This window comes from Muscardinus avellanarius (genome assembly GCF_963383645.1).
Source record: "Muscardinus avellanarius genome assembly, chromosome: 11".
Lineage (NCBI taxonomy): Eukaryota > Metazoa > Chordata > Mammalia > Rodentia > Gliridae > Muscardinus > Muscardinus avellanarius.
Genome location: NC_137797.1, coordinates 46,295,268 through 46,313,399, shown reverse-complemented (window position 1 = coordinate 46,313,399; position 18,132 = coordinate 46,295,268). Strand labels below are relative to the sequence as shown.

At 37.3% G+C, this 18,132-nt stretch overlaps 1 protein-coding gene across 7 annotated transcripts in view; it reads right to left on the bottom strand.

Annotated features, from left to right (window-relative positions):
• Positions 1-17,404, bottom strand: part of KCNC2 (potassium voltage-gated channel subfamily C member 2) — a gene marked incomplete at both ends in the record, with an annotated part of 203,097 nt that extends 185,693 nt beyond the window's left edge. For all 7 annotated transcript variants that reach the window (XM_080706327.1, XM_080706330.1, XM_080706324.1 and 4 more), the window contains one exon: positions 16,733-17,404. In XM_080706327.1, coding sequence (XP_080562453.1) covers positions 16,733-17,404 — 672 coding nt within the window. The remainder of the gene's footprint in view (positions 1-16,732) is intronic.
• Positions 17,405-18,132: the final 728 nt, after the last annotated feature.

Genomic DNA, 18,132 nt, shown 5'->3' with positions numbered 1-18,132 from the left:
ATCTTCTCTTTTAAGTTAGAATGTACTGATACAGAAAAGGAGCAACCAGAAAATATGAAAGATTCCTTGGATGCTACAAAGGTGTTGCAAAAAATGGCAAAGTCAGTGTATTAGATTCAATAATGTCCCACAAACTTCCTTATTTGAAAATAGGATATTTATATGTATAATCAATGTGACATTATATTTTTACATGTATATGAAAGTGACCTTATTTGAAAATAGGAAATTTACATGTATGATTAGTCAAATTAAAATGAAATTATACTAGATTAGGGTGGGTTTTAATCCAGTGGCTATTGCCCTTAAACACAGAAAGAGAAGGGACATATGTTTTCTCCAATATTCCCAAACTGGGAAGTATGGGGGATGCCAGAGGGACTCCAGATAATGGAAAGGAAACCTCAGCAAAGCTAGAATGGAAAGGTAGGAGAGGAAGAAAGCTGAGGTGGATTAATAGAGGAGCTACATCCGAGTATGTAAAAGTATGAATACAGCATGGTTAACCTGGACACTCATTGTTGGGAGGGAGGAACAGGGGAAGCCGGGTGGGAAGAGGGCACCAAGCACTGTCTGAACGCATGCCATTTTCAATATGATCCACATAAAAATATAAAAATTAAAAAAGAAGAGAAAACAAGAGACCTACACTCCAAGGGTCTGAGTAGGAATTGAGAAGCATCTCCTGAAGACAGAGTTTAGTATGATGTATCTGCAGCCAAAAAAAAAAAAAAAAAAAAATGCCAACCACCAGAAGCTAGCAGCAAGCCACAGAATAGAATTGCCACTATAACTTCCAGAATAAATCAAACCTGCTGACACCTGGCTTTCAGATGCCCAGTTTCTAAGACTGGAGGAGGATGAGTTTCTCTTGTTTTAAGTCACCCATTTGTGATCATTTGTTTGTGATGACTTGTGATGGCGGCCCTAGAAAAAAATTACCTTTAGTTAATTGCTACAGTAACATGTCTACAAAATGATGCAGAAACTTAGACAAAAAAGCTAACTGCTTTGGGTAGAGTTTAGAAGGTGTCAAGTAGGATTTGGTAACCATGCAGGATATTGAAACATGATTGAGTCACTCAATTAAACCAAGAAGAGGTCCGCCAGGCTCTGGGGACTTTCAAACTTTTGGGCTTACTGCTCCCTCTTTATCTAAAAAAAAAAAACTCAGTAGCTGTTGGGGGCTTCTACCATTTTCTTATTTTTATTCAACACCCCCAATTACACTGAAGGCTACTCTACCACCTGCCAGGATGTCCAGTGTCTTTTCTCAGGAGCAGTCACTGATTCCCAGAATCTATGGATAGGCAAGTACACAATAATAATGTGAATATTTCTCATACTCAAAATATGGGGAAAATGTAGCTTGAATTTAACTATGTTTAGGGGGTGGAGTTCTAAAACCAATGACTTGGATTATAGGTGATAATCAAGTTCTAAAGAGCCATGTTACATGATGTGAATCAGTTTATAGACACAAAAAAAAGGGTAAAGTCTTTTTAAATAAGAAAACAGCATGGTATGTTTGTGCTTTAGAAAGAATTCCTAGGCCTTGAGTTTGAAGTCACTATCTTCTTTCCAGTTTAATTACTTGATTTTTTTGTTTCTTTTTTTTTTCTTTTTTTTCTTTCTTTTTTTTTTTCAGTAGTGAGGATGGAACCTAAGGGCATTCTATATCCAAGCTATACCCTCTGCCCTATTTTTTAGTTTTTATTTTGAAACAGGGTCTCACTAAGTTGTGAGGGCCTCACTAAATAGCTGAGGCTGTCCGCAAACCTGCAATCCTCCTATCTCAGCCTCCCAAGTACTAGGGTTACAGGTGTGCGCCACCACACTTGGCTTTTCTTTTTCTTCAGTAGCTTTGCTCCTTCCTGGACTTGTCTAAAGGGAAATTCTATCTAAAGAAATTTTCTAAGGAGTATTTTAAACCTCAGATTCATATTGCCATTTCTAATACTTTTTAAATTCAGTTTTCTACCTTTGAAATCCACATGAACCACTACATTGGACAGTTTTATTTTATAATAATAATGTGAAAGCTAATATTATTTTCCTTAAACTTTAAACCAAAGTTCTGGCAGTGTAAAGCCTATATTTCTTGGAAAGAGAACTCCTTATCCCTCACTAACTTGTTGTGGTGATAACAAAAATTTTTAAGAGGCATACTTAATGTTTAATTTCAGAGCCATAAACCCGATTAAATAGCATTCTATAATTGGTAGTTGATGCAGAAAAATAAAGAGAAAATCACAAAACATAATTTCAAATGTTACAGTGTTGGATCCCATGAAAGAATAATTACTCATGAATCAAATTCTCAAATCATATTCAGTCAATAGTGAATAAGAAAGAAATCAAATTTCTCTTGTCTCATTATGCAAAAATAAACTTGGAGGGCAGTCTTGACTTTCTGTCTCCCTAATTCGCTGCACCTGATCAGCTGAACTCCTCTTCAACTCTGTCCATTTTAATTCATTCTTCCTCCCACTACTATATTTCAGTCTCAATAGTCAATCTCAAATCCATATTGCTTTGATAAGATAGTAAACTGCAGCCTATCTGAAAACGAGCACACATCCCAAATTCAATCCCTCCCTTCAGCTATACAGGATTCAGAATAAAATTCCCAGGTATAAATTCCATAGGTCACAACTCAGCTTAAAATCCTTCAATACTGCTCTATTGCCAAATGAGGAAAACCAGACTTTCCCAGGAGAATTTACTAAGCATTTCCAGCCAACCTCAGCTTCTGTCTCCATCTGCACCTCGCCATCCCTTTCCCAGGGCCCCAGCTGTACTCAGTTACCCACGGTACTTTGAACAGGCCCTGCTTTTCTTTTCAAACTTTGTCTTAAATCTTCTACCTGTCTGAAAAATCTGAGTATCTCCTCTTCATCCTCTGGTACCAAGAGAGATATGCTTTTCTCTAGGAAGCCTTTTACAAACATCAATATGATTATGTTAATCTCAAAGCACCCCAGCTTCCTTCTACTACAATTTGTGACCTGGCACACATTTTTTTTGTTTGTTTGTTTGTTTTCTTCCAGGAGACTTCATGTTAAGGGCAGGGAGTATACCCTCATCTTGTCAGATGCAAGATGCCAGATATGTAATGTGTACTCGATGTCATTCTAATTAATCACTATTTAATCAAGAATGAAAATATTACTTCTACAACTTCCCAGGCAGATGGTCACTCAGTATACACATGAAAAAATCTCAAGAACAGACATTTGCTTCTTCATGAACATTCTAAATGGAAGAAAACCTTCTACAATAGGAAATTGCAACCACACCAACTCCAGAAATGACTAATGTTTGCTTCAAGGTGTAATTATTGATAATCATATCAATGTAACACCAATGGCATTTTTAGAATCACGCCTGGATTTTTTTAACATAAATATGTTGAGTTCATCTCTACCGCAAGCCACTGAATAGGATATCATTTTTTTCCTGACCCAATTGAGTATAAGAGGCATAGAGAACTAACTTAATGAAGATAACCCAGCAAACGAGGGATGGAGCCAGAATTCAAGTTCAACACTCTGAGTCCAGCTTTAACATCAATTCCTGCTCACCTCAAAACCAACTGTCAAGCAGTCAGCCAAACTTCCAACTCTTTAACCTTAAGAAGATGGGAAATTTTAAAACAACTACAAAGTTTTAAAGTTGTTTCCAGAGTAACCCATCTATGGAACCCTTTTGAGGAACATCAGTTAATATCCTGTAGGCCTTTAAAACACACTGTGAGAAGTGATGACCTAAGCATGATTGTACTCCTAATTTGTCATAAAATTATATTTCTTTTGTAGAAGTTGCACTACCAAACTGAAACTTACTGAGCAAGTGCCCATATATGACCCAAAACACATTCACCTGGCCTTAATCCTGCTTTATTGGGCTCTCTTAGGTGAACTCCTGTAAGTATAATTTTTTTCATCATCTTAGGTGATTACTAGTTCCCAAAGAAGCTTGGGAACTACAAATTTTGAATCAACTGAAAAACAATGTCCATACAGGCTCGTCCTAAAAATTTTACATCTCAACAGAAAATATAAGTCCAGCAATTCCTTCCTTCTCAGTCTCCACCCTCTGTGTCTCTTGATCCTGTTGACTTTATTTCCTGACTTCTGGTCTTTCTATTGCTCAATATTTCCTGACATTATATTCTCTTTCCAGCTTCCATGTTTTCTCACTACTCTATTGACCTTCCCTTGATTACTGGAAAATGACTACTTACCTTCTGGAAGTTAAAATGTCATCTACTCTGTAAGAGAGTCAGTGCATCCCTGTTCTGCACTATACCAATGATCAGGATTACAGCATTGAATGCAATACATTGTACCTATAGATTCATTATTCTTCTCTTAAAAATGCAAGTGTCCTGAAGCTCAATGCCAAATCTCAATTCGTTTCGCACTTTGACTATAATCTAGTCCTAGCTGATAGATGAAGATAAAAAATCATCAGCTGAGATATTCCATAACATTGGAATCCTTGATATTTGTTTTTCTCTCAGTTGTTTAGTTAAGAGAGAACTATACCCACGCTTGACAACAACATAGTATTCCATCAGCTAACTAATGCAAGCCAGGATAGAGGAAACAAAAGGAGCCCAATATTGAAGTAGAATGTTCAGTACTCTGACACTTGCACTTATTTCTAAAAAACAAATGTCACCAAGAAATCACCTAAGATAAATCAGAGATAAATTTTAAAAATGGCATATAAATTTAAAAAGAAATATGTTTAGAATTAATTACTAAATTATAAATCCTAGAAAACTAATGGCATATACTTGATACAACTAAAAATTTAACTGCAGGCAGAAGAAAATGAGACAATAAATTAGATAGCCTTACTTTTGCATCAAGGCTAAATACTTTAAAAATATTTTAAAATAATAATAGCAATACATTGAATATATTTAATTTTGTTACTTTGCTTTAATCCTGAATCTCTCTCATTATACTCTGAATATGAAAACACAGTGAACCTCATTATGATCCTAGAGGTAAATCATAACCTCACTAATGCTTATCCATTGTGAGACAAACTAACCATATTACATCACTGTGATAGGTTCCCTCAGGCCTGATTTAAAAAAAGCTCTAATAGCTTTAAAAATCCAAGGTTACTGCTATTTTAGATTCTGTATGCACAGACAAGAGCCAGTTAAGTTTATATTCTGTCCATTTCCTGCTCAATCTCCTTGAAAGGCAGGTTGCACTAAGGATTTGCGACAACATTCATAATTACCGTCTCATTGTTCACCAGAGAAACCTAAGAGAAGATAGCCTAAATGACAAGTTAAACTCTAATAAATATACCATTTTCTTAAATACTAATGCTACTAATGTTATTGCAAATTAATATACCAGCATCAACTTTAAAAAGTATATTTCTGCTATAACTATGCCACCATGTTCACTATACTTTCTATACAATTCACTTTTGGCAAATAGTATTTCATGCTAGGCTAATACATTTAAAAGTACCAAAATAAAATAACCTGTATTTGAATACCAATTTTATAATTTTTAAGCACATACCTAAGTATTAGATAAAATCTGAATAAGATTTGATCCTTTCATGGGGACAATCTGACACAGCACTCAAAAATAAGATTACAATAATCTATATAGTTTCATTTAAAAATAACTCATAAAAATGCACTCTTAAGTGTAAACTAGTATCATTTGATTATGTTGGCAATATTATTTTAAACATTTTCTTTTATATATGAAGTATTGCATCTTATAACTTACTAAACAAATTTTAGAAATCTGGACAAAATATTGGCATAGAATAAAATAACTTCTGTGGTCCAAAGTTGGCAGTTTACTGTCTCTAGGTCTCTTTCCATAGAAATAACCAAAAAAAAAAAAAATACTTTCTGTTGCTCAGGCTAAATCACAGATCTGCTCAAAAAGACTATCTTAGCCTTTGCTGTAATGTTTAAGTGATTTTTTCTTAAAACAGTAGGAACAGAACCATCAAATGACCCAGCTATACCACTCTCCTTGGTATCATTCCAAAAGAATTAAAGTAAGAATACGACAGTGATACATGTATAGCCACGTCTATGACAGCACAATACATAACAGCCAAATTACAGAACCAGCCCAAGTGCCCATCAACAGATGAATGGATAGATAAAATGTGGCAATACACACGGCGGAATTTTATTTAACTATTAAGAAAAACAAAAATGCTATTTGCAAGACAATAAACGGGACTAGAGAATATTAGGCTAAGTGACAGTTTTAGAAAGTTAAGAATCATGAGTTTTATCTCATTTGAAACTAGAGAAAAAATAGAAAACAAAAGAGACTTTGAATAAATGAGGAGACACCAATAGAATGGTGGAAGGGAATCAAGGGGAACGTTGTGGGGATGGGAAACGGAGAATTGATGGATAAAACAGTTCGAATAACGCTATGCCCATATATGAAGGTGTTACTACCAGTTTCACTATCAAGTACAGGGAGTGGGGATGAGGATGGGATCCAGAGAAAAACACACCAAGTGCTGTGTGCCTGTATGTTTGTATCACTTTGAACTTTACTATGATGTGTGATTACAATGCACCAATAAAAGCATTTTCAAAAGAATGCCAACAAACAATACTGTCAGATGCATGAAAAATGGCAAAGCTCTAAGAGCTAAAGCACACCAACTACAGCACTAAGGTGTCTGCATAGGATTCTCTGAACATATGGAGAACTAAAGAAATGTCAGATTGCAAAGATGTCCTTAGTATTAAGAACTTGCAGGACTTTCGGGAGAGAGGGCCAGTCACTTGTTACTGTAGCAATCTTGGAGTGTGTGTTGTTGTTGTTGTTGTTGTTGTTGTTGTTGTTGTTGTTTTGTTTGTTTGCTTTTACCAATAACATGCTGGAGGTGGTGATGCATGCCTATAAGCCCAGTATTGGGAGGCTAAGACAGGATGATTCCAGTTTCTAGCCTCAGCAACTTAGGGAGGCCCTCAGCAACTTAGTGAGACTCTGTTTCAAAATAAAAAATAAGACAGGACTGGAAGCATAGCTCAGGAATCCTCCTGGGTTTCATCCGCAGTATTACAATAAATCAAATAAATACATAACAATCAATCAATCAACCAATAACATTTTATCCCTGATTCCTTTAACATGCATGTTTTCAGGTGCCCCCAACATTATATTACTTTACTTTTTTATCATACTGCTTTCAACTATCTGCTAAAGCAAAGTTCAAGGAAAGGTTTTTCCACATTGTATATGCTTCATTTACAAATTCATTTGCAGATTTCTAATAGCTGCAAACATGTTTTTGTATCTCACCAGTTACCTCTCTATTAACCACCATGACCTGGTCAATTACATTTGAGAAGGCAATATTCTATGAAACACATTATCACTAGTAGGTTAAAAGACAGTTACATTATAAAAACACCTTAAAACAATAACTCAAACAAAAGTAGAAAAACATACTACAAAAGGTATGCACACGAAGGAATCAAGGAGAAGATGAGTATGATTTCTTAATTATCTAAATATCTCCTGAATCTCACCTTGGGAGCTAAGAGGCCTCTGAGGATCCCTTCAGAGATGTTAGAAGTCTAAGAAAAGTGGGGGGTAAGTGTAAACATTGACATTTTAATTTGGGGGCTTTAAATGTAGTGAGAGAAGAGATAGATCTGGAGAAAAGAAAGCCTTGAGAAGCTGAATGTGGAGGTGTACCTGGGTATAATTCAGTACTGAACCTGGGTATAATTTAGTCATGAAAGTATTGACAGTTTTCTGATTCTATTGAACAATAAACATGGGAGAGGGCGGAGCCCACCCTCACTCTTCCTAACAGTCTCCCCAACAGTTAAAATGTGTGCATGCGGTGTTAAAAACAGTCTTAGACTGAGCAGTAAGAATGAACCGAAAAATGAGAAGATCTAAATCCCACTCCCCAAGCCCCAGATGTTGTCACTAACCATTTGTGGCCAGAACCGGTCAGTTTCCTTCTCTCTGAAATGAGACAATTGTAATTGCCAGTTTCCTTTTGGTTCTAATCTGTGATAGAAGTCTATCATAGGATATATGTCAGGTATTTCATTATGATAGTTTCTATTTTGGATATATTTAATACAAGTACATATATATATATATATGTATAATATATATATATATATATATATATATTAATGTTCTTAACCAAAACTTTAAGCCATTTTTTTCACACGTCTCTTCTATTTCTTATCCAAATACAAATTTTATAAGCTTATTTCTTGAGCATGTTTCCATATTATGACAGTGAATATGTCTTTTTCTGTAGATACATTTACCCTGAAATAGAAAAACAATTTTTTCAAAAGAGGAATATGGAGCACTGTATAATATACATGCATACTCATTTTGAAATAGTCTTCATTAATGAGCACATTGAAACTTGAACCTATAAAATGTGCTAGACAGCCTACTATTCTCTATGCTTATTTCAATAAGACTGGATTATGAGATTAGAACTGAATAATTTGACACTATTTTGTAAACACTTAAATGTGTGAGACAGATCTGTAAATCCTCAAGTGAATGACTTTCCCTTCTGTATAAAATATGGGAAGTGAAAAAGGATGGTGTCTTTGACAAGGCACTTTTCAAATGAAAATAAAACTGAGATTATCTAATCAGTTACCCTTGTGGGTGGATGGATACACACCTGCACTGAATCTTAGATGTAGGAAATGACAGAGCCGATCATCTTTATGGGTTTCATGACATAGCCACAGCAAAATGATTTCCTGAAATCAATATGTGGTTAAGAGAAAGCTGTTTTCAATGGAAACAGGAAGCTAGGAGCTAACCTGTTTCTATGGTAACAAGAGCAGTAGCTACCCAACAGCTGTAGAGGGGAAAAAAAAGGGCAGAAAGTTACAAATAAAAAAAAAATCAATTCTAGTTTACCTTATTAGTGTGATGATCCTCAAGCGTGCAATCAAAATGGGTACAGACATGTCATTCCTTCCCTATTACTAGCAGGGTATTTAGCAATGATTATGTTACAAACCTCAAAATCTTAGAGCTGGAAAAAAAGTTTGGATACACTAATGCAATGTGTGATCCCATTTTTGTCTTTAATTTTTCAGAATAAGGCAAAGGAAATCAAGGTTTGGGAAGAAAAAGCTAATTCTCTAAATGTCACTCACAAGTGTTGACATCAAGGTTAGTGCCCAGATCCCATATGCCCCAATCCAGGCATTTTTCCAATTCCAAATATCCTTTACTTCTACTCCCAACACCCACATGCTATACACTGTCTCTGAAAATATTGACCACACAAAATTAAAATTAATTACCATCCTTCAACCTGTAAGAGAAGCAGAGGAAATGCTATTCTGTCAAAGAAGAATGTCTTGACTGCTCTTCTAAAAGAAAAGCCCTTCATACTTCAAACAGGATTGAATTAAATTTATGTAATCTATTGATGATTATTGTTCAGACTATGTTGCCACTATCCATTCCCTTCTAGAGATTATTGTTTATCTTTAGTGCCCTTTATCATTTCGTTTGGACATATGTTTAAAGGTTGCCATAATAAAAAGGATTTAAAACTCAGAAGTTCAAAAAATGGAAGACTTGAAAGTCACATTTATTTTATTTGTAGTAGTAAAAATAAATAATAGTAATGTACATTTTCAAATTGGAAAGGTTTGGTGTGCATTTTTATATAAATGTGTCCATTTGCTTGTTTCCTTTTGCTTTGGAAATGAGCTCCTTGACAAGGAAGAAAAATTTCCTTGTCTTGCATTTAATATTGTCAACTTAAGACTATAAATGAGTTCTTCACAAAATATTGCAAAAACATATGTAAGTTGCCCAACTACATTTACCTTTGGCCTACCTAATGCCTGAAATAAATACATCAGATCACCTAATGTGTAATCACATATATTACCGCAAATTCAAATGACAACTGAAGTCACTTAAATCAAAGTGATGCATTGAATCAGGTATTCTCTGATTCTATTCAGTTCTCAGGATATATTAAATTAATTAGAATTTATTTGTGAACTAGCCAGTTAGTGGCCTGGAAAAGGTCAAAGGACACCTGGATATTTATATAGCAAATGTAAACACACCAGACTATTATAGTAGACTATTTCAAAGATATGAAGCTTGAATTTGGATTGTGACATGGTTGTCCATGACTTAAAATTAATATGGAAGAAATGAAGAAATTTAACCACACTCCAAGTAGTTTCATTGTTTGGTGCGAGTATAGCCTTTATCGTATTATAAAATGAGAACTTAAAAATTACTTTGAAAATAGAAAAATCAGGATTAAAAGAGTACTCAGATTAAAAATCTATGGCTGTACTAACTAAGCTATCCAAAGTCACTTATTACTTGTCAATTTAAAGTTTAACTAATTAACTAATTAATTTTTAGAAAAGAAGTGATAAGAAAGATGTTGAAGCTTAAAACAAAAGCAGAAGCCAGAAAACAAGGTCTTATTTATTATACTAAGAAGTTTGAATTTTATTCTAAAACCTATTGCACCAATTAAAGGTTTTAACTAAGAAAGACTGTCCTGCCGGGCGTGGTGGCGCACGCTTGTAATCCCCGCGCTTGGGAGGCAGAGACAGGAGGATCGCGCAGGTTTGAAGCCAGCTGCGTGCGCTGGCTTAGGAGACCCTGTTTCCAAATAAAAATGTAAAAATAGGTCTGGGAGTGTAGCACAGAGGTAGAAGGGCTTCCAGGAACCCCAGTACCACCAAAAAAAAAAAAAAGAAAAAGAAAGACTGTCCTGACAATTATGTATAAAAGATGAATTTAGGTTTTGAACAGACTGAAGGTTGAAGTATGGGGTGATAATAATAATTTGAATAATCTGTAAATGATACTCTCAACTCAAGTAAAGACACTAGGGTGAAAAATACATGTCAAAATTAATATGGTATGAATGAACAAAGCATGGTTTTTGAAACCAAACAATTGGGAAAAGGATAGGCTAATGCACAGGTTTCTGCCTTAGTTATGTAGGTGGGTGGGTGGGTGGATGGATGGATGGATGGATGGATGGATGGATGGATGGATGGATGGGTTGATGTTGATGCAATATGCAAAGGAAATACAAGGGTAAACAAGTTGATTGTAGACATGTTTTCTCTTACAGATCCAAAAGGGAAATCTGAGCTGGGAGACTTGAAATAGCAGTAATTAAAATACTGTTGGCAATGAAAACCATGATACATGAAACTGGCAAGAAGAGTGTATATATTAGTATAAAAAACACAAGAATGATAGGAAATAAAACAGGAAATGTCCATATATAAGAAGTCGATGAAGAAAAAGGAACTTAACTAAATGAAAAGGAAAGGCCATTGAAGTAGGAGGAAAGTGAGATCAGTGGAAGCCCAAAGGAGAAGTGAATCTCAAATGCTCAGTTGTGTCAGAGGCCACAAATCAAGCAATAAGGATGAAAAGAGCCTAACGTCTTTGAAATAAAATAGAGACTAGTAACACTTTCACACCATCATTTCTAAAATGAATATTTGACTGTCAGACAATATTCTGTGAGATGTTTTTAAGGAAAATGTATTTTTAATATCGTTGGGTAAATAAAGGACCTGTGGGAATGTTTGTGTGACTTTGAACTTCATTAAGATATATATTTACAATGCATCGATAAAAGTACTAAAAATCCTGTAATAGCTAAAATTTTGTTTGCAAGGACCTTGTATTTTTAATTTAATCAATACTATCTTTAGGAAATGTTTTATTTTCAAAAGAGCAGGGAACTCAGTGAAGGCAAGAGACTACATCTTCCTCATGCACTCCCACTAATTTGCATAGTTCCTGGTATGAAGTGACTGTATAACCAATATTCACTGAATGAACAAACTTTCTAAAAATTTCAACAATTGACAAAAAGAGTTTGTGAACAAACTTTACCTTGCAGTTAATTCTTTTATTTGGAGAAATTTTTATAAAATGATACACCTATAAAATTAAAAATATATTTTTCTTAAATTTTAATATAAGATTCAAATAGTCTCTATCTTATTACATTTTTAAATTATCATTTAATGCTAGCAATTTGTCATTTTTTGTTTCTTTTTTATTTTGTTTGTGATTTGGGAAAGAGAAAAAGGTGATTCATAAAATATAACTTAAATATTTGAAAATTAGAATCCTATTCTAGATATTGAAATTTAAAATGTAAAAGCTTTCAGGGCATATATTTTAGTAAAGTTATGGAAGTGAAACTACAATGCCAATAAAGTGAGCATGTCAAGATTTAAAAACTGGTTATATGCCATTTTCAATGCACATATGATTGAGGATGATTGTACAATACATGATAACTGTATGTTAGATAAAGATCAGGAAAATATATGTGAAATAATTGAATATATGTGAAATAACTTATATCATCAAAAAGCCAAAATCTTAAGTATGACTCCAAGAAAATTACTTAATTTTTTCTTTTAAGTGCTCTTTGAAATTAAAAAGTAAAAGGTCTATCTAGTAATGAAACACATGTATTAATCACCAAACAATAGGGGCATATTTTAAAACAGAACTGAATTCAATTACCTTCCCTCTTTCATAGAATGTAAATGAGAAGAGGAAAGAGAAACATAACTTCTCTTAGCTATTTAATTTGGGGAACAAATTGTTTTAAATATTTTGATTCTAGTATTTTATACTTATACTGTGTGGTGTTAAATTTTAACTTCTAGAAAGTCCAGAAGTCCTATCAATCATTTTTTTCCTGCTCTGTCCTCTTATGATATTGAATCTTCAGAAGAAAACAGATACAAACTCCATCTTCTACAACTTATATATTGAATTGGAAACACAATGCATAACATTGTTACACATTAATTATATGCATCCTTGCTTTTTACTATTTGAAAGTATCACTCTCTGGCATCAACAGAATAATCTCTCCTTTCCTGATCTCATTTTTTTTCCAACAGGTTTCCATGACAACTTATATTTGAATTTCTTTTTAAAAAAAATTATATTTTTGAATACTATTCTTAAGGACAAGAATTCACAGGTATAAATATAAACTTATATGCCAAATTAATTAGAATAATTTAGATCTATCAAATATATACTCATATCATAAATTAAAAGTCATAGAAGGGTACATGCCAATCAACAAAGGCAAAATTATAGTGCAGTCGAATTTGTTTAATTATCAAATTCCTATCACCAGTGTTTTAGTCTGACAGGTTATGAGTTAGAGGTAGAATACATCTATTTTGCAATTGCACATATCTCCTCAATATATTGGAAAAGAACAAAGAAATAGATATAACATTTGAAAATTCAATTTCAAACAGTTAATATTATCCATCTAAGTATGGAATTGAAGAGAATGTCAAAAATTAAGAGTTCAGAAGCTGGGCGTGGTGGCGCACGCTTGTAATCCCAGCATTCGTAAGGCTGGGACAAGAGGATCGCGGTTCGCGGCCAGCCTCAGCTACATAGTGAGGCCCTCCGCAACTTAGTGAGACCCTGTTTCAAAATAAAGAATAAAAAATAGGTCAGGGGATGTAGCTCGGAGGTCAAATACCCCTGGGTTCCATCCCCAGACCTGAAAAAAAAATTAAGAGTTCATAAAACTGTAAATACTTAACTTCTATTAAGAATGACACTTATGGCAGAAGCTGAAGCAAACCACTTGATAATTGATTTATGTTTCCAAGAATCATCTCCAAGCAAAATGTAGTTTTATTCTGTGGTCTCACAATGTAATTCTATTTATCAAAATAATCAAATAATGCTGCATCAAGTTAGGCAAGATGCTGCACGCCTGAAATCCCAGTACTTGCTGGGCTGAGGCAAGAGGGTCATTGGCTCAAGGCCAGCCTCAGCAACTTAGTGAGGCTCTCAGCAACTTAGTAAGACCCTATTTCAAAATAAAAATTTAAATGGGGTTAAAGGTATATCTCAAAGGTAGAACACTCCTGGGTTCAATCCCCAGTGCCCACCACTACCAACACACATAGGAAAAATATATATATAAGGCAGAAATTTTCTGAACTAAAAGTGGTCATATACAAATATTATTTTACTCTTAAATAAAATGATGTCTTCTAATTCCAGAAATTCCTAGTAATTTGAAAAGGGATTTCCCTGAAGACAAAGCCCACAAAAATAAAGCAAAACATAAACTGGTGGATCAATAAAATGTAAAATGGAAGAAGGGTTCATTTAAGAACTTAAATTCCATATTTTTATTCTACTATGCTAGTTGAAAATTTCACCAAAATCCTAGTATACATACATATTTTTTGGTCATAAATGATCTTTCAAAGTTAAAACTTTTATTAAATCTCAAGAGCATCACAACCTACAGAAATTCCATAATTCAATCAATAATAATCAGTGCTTCTTTTGAAATGTGCCTGGGAATGGTGTCGTGAAACCTCTTGAATAATTTTGGCCCTGCTATTTACTTGATGTATGATGCAGGACATAATTTAGTATCTAAATCTTTATTTTCCTCATCTGCAAAATAAAGGGTCCTGACTAGGTGACTTGAGAAACATTTTTCTTGTCTGTGATTCTCAGCCTGCTTTTCTTTCCTTTGTTCTTTGATCTTGTGTTAAGCTCTAAGCTATCTGTGATCTTCCCTCACCTAAAATAGATTTAGGCCAAATCCTCAATATAATTTAAAAATACAAAATAATATTTTCCAAAAAATATTTTCCAAAATAATTTTCCAAAATAATATTTTCCAAAAAAGACCATTCAATGGTCTTTCCTTTTAATCAATAATTAATAGAGTCACATCTCTAGCAATGAAAAAAGTTAAGCACCTTCTTAAAGTTTTTGGCACATAACCTGGTTACAGCACACTGTAACATAAAATATGAGAATGTCATATTATGTTATCATAAAGAAAGATAATAAAACATTCTTTTTTTCTAGTAAATGATCTGGAAAGATAACACATGATAAGCTAGAAAGCTAATACAGATTATGTTTTTAACTGCCAAGCAGAAGAGCCTTATGGGTACTTAGCTAGAAACAAACAAACAAGCAAAAACAAAAACAAAAACTCACAAATGTAGTGGTCATGAACCTGTGATTTAATTTAGACAAATATACTATTTCATATTCAGGGGGAAAATGCACTTTACATTTTCCTGAATGCAAACTCCTACTAAATTTACCTAATAGTCTCAAAAGAAAGATCCTGAAGTTGAAAGTACTGACTCTATGCTCAAGTGCATGAATGTAGACAGCTAGAAATCGTATATGCCTTCAAAAACCAGGTCCACCAGAGTAGCAACGCTCTCGTAGTCTACTTCTCATTGAAGACAAAACACATCCCAAAGTGGTATCAGAAGTTCATCTTCTGTCAAGTTACTAAAAAGACAGCTGCATGATATCTAAGATGCAGGGATTTATAACATGCAAGGGAAGGCAGTAATAAGGATCCAGACAACACAAAGCTGGGAGGATTCCCATGCTGCCCCAGAGGGTGTCTTTTCTGGGGGGCAGAAGCAAACTAGATACATGCAGTTGCAAAGATTCAACTAAATACAGTACTCTGATCTCACATATAATTAAAAACATTTACATACTTTATAATTTTTGGTTATTTATATTTCTTTCATTTCCTTTAAGCTGCAGAAACCATTATTGGTTACATTTATAGTCCCTTCATGGAACTTTGAAGAATTAATTGGGACTGTTAAGGACTAAATTTAAACTTTCACATAAGCCAGAAACAAAATAGAAAAATTGAGGCTAAGGTCACAATGCAAAAAGTAAAATCAAGTTTGCTACACTCTAAGTTACTTAGATAACTAGGATTAGCAAAGTGATGGATTCGCGTTCAGCCTGTAAGAAACAAATATCACCCTCGAGGAAAGGTACCAAGCCCAAAACTTCAGTGAGCAGATGGGCTCTCTGAGAGGAAGATGCACTGAGGCCAGCAATCCCAATACCGTATTCTTCTCCCTTGGGAAGAGACAGTTCAGACAGCATTTTCTTCACAAACTGAAGCTCCTGTCACCCCCCCCCATACACACACACACCCTATTTCCCCTTCCTCTGTCCTCAGATCTATAATTGGAGCCAGTGCCCTGGGTGAGTCAGAGGTAAAACAAAGTCAGACCTCACAGAAAATGTCACACTGGGATGACCAGGAGGTCCAAGGAGACATCCGAGCTAAGGGGAAAAGTTGGAACAAAAGAGGTGAACGTGATACAGGTCCCAGGACTGCACAGTGACCTCAGCATTTGCCTTTTAGGGCCCATCTGTTAAAGTTAATCTCAGAGCCAGGCGTGGTGGCACATGCTTGTAATCCCCGCACTTGGGAGGCTGAAACAGGAGGATCACACAGGTTCGAAGCCAGCCTCAGCTACTTAGTGAGGCTCTCAGCAACTTAGTGAGACCCTTTTTCCAAAAGGTCTGGTAGTGTAGCCCAGAGGTAGAAAGCCCCTGGGTTCTACCTCAGTACCACACACAGACAAAAGAGACGTAATTAAAAAAATAAATAAATAAATAAAGTTTATCTTAGTTTGAGTTGGGAGAAAATGAGTAGATAGATGGCAGGACGGCAGAAGAATGAGTGCCAGGGTCCCTAGATCCCTGGGACACCCCTCTTCTCTGTTCCCTCACCCCCTCATCCCAGAGACCCTCGGAGGGAAGAAGAAAAATTGGAATTGGAAGAAGTTGGAGCAGCAGGGCCGGGGGCCGGGGTGGGGTCGATTCTGGCTTACCCTGGCGGCTCTGGATGAGTAGGGGTCCTCGAAGAGCGCCCACATGCGGGGCTGCAGCCGTCTCCAGCGGCCGGCCTTGCCGTCGGGGCCCCCCAGCCCCGCAGCATCCTCTATCCCCAGCCTCTTGGTCCCCAGGTCCTCGTCATCGCCAGGGTCGCCGCCGATGAGGTCGGGGGTCTCGAAGATGTCCAGGGCCTCCTCGGCGTCGCGGTGCTGCCGGTAGGTCATCCAGCAGCAGGGCTCCACGTCGGTCTCGTCGATGCCCCAGAAGGCCAGCTCCTCCTCGAAGAGCGGCCCGCACACGTCGGCGGGGCAGTGCAGCTTGCCGGTGCGGTAGTAGTTGAGCACGTAGGCGAAGACCCCCGGGTGCCGGTCGAAGAAGAACTCGCGGCCGCCGGCCGGGTGGTCGCGGGGGCCGCAGTTGCCCGCGCCGCCCTCGCAGCAGTCTGCGGGGCCGGGGGACAGCGGAGGCGGCCGGGGCGGCGGCGACAGCGGAGGGGGCAGGGGCTGCAGCGGGTCGCCCCCCGCCGTCAGGTAGTCTCCCGGGGGCTCCGAGGCGGCCAGGAGAGCCAGGCGCGTCCCCGGCAGGGTCTTGAGGGTGCTGCGGTAGGTTTCGTGCCGGGTGCCCCCGACATTGAGGATCACCCTCTCGTTGCTCTCGATCTTGCCCATCTCTGTGGCTCAGACATGACTGGGGGGGGTAAATAAGCGCCAAGTTAAAGACCTCGCCGTCAGAGGCACGTCGTGACCCCCGCCCCCACCCCAAAGTCCTAAAATGCAGAGTTGGCAGATAAGTCATGGGGCAAAAGACCCTCCCTCCCGGGAGGAGACCGGCTGCCAGCCCGGCCCCAGCCTCCAGCATCCACACTTCACAGTTCGCGTCTTCCTTGACCTTCCAGGAAACCTTTTTGCCTGTCTCACTCTCCATCTTTTCACCCTCCCCCCCATACCTACTAATGCTAACCCGCCTGCAGCCCCTGGACCCCATCCTCCTCCCCCATTTCCCATCACTTTCCTAAGCCATCTTTCTGCCCCTCTAATGTCCCATCTGTCTCCCCCTTTTCGGGATGGTCCTTCCTTCCCTCCCTCCTAGATCCCCTCTCTCCTCCTCCCCTAGCCTGCGTGCCAGTCCCTCGGGCGGGGAGTTCTTTTTCCGAAGGCAACTTGACAGCGCGGGCCCGCGGAAAGCCCCTGTTGCACGGTACCCTGGGTCCACCCTGCCCGGCCGCGGCTCCCCAGGTCCCGGAGCGCCCTTTGCGCGCCGGGTTCTCTGCTGGCTCACCTCTACTCTCCCTCACCGACCAGGCAGAAAAGGCTGAACGCACAAGTCAGAACAGAAAAATGTCCCCGCTGTAGTCTTTCGCCAAGGAGACCTCTGACTAATTTCCTCATCCCATTTC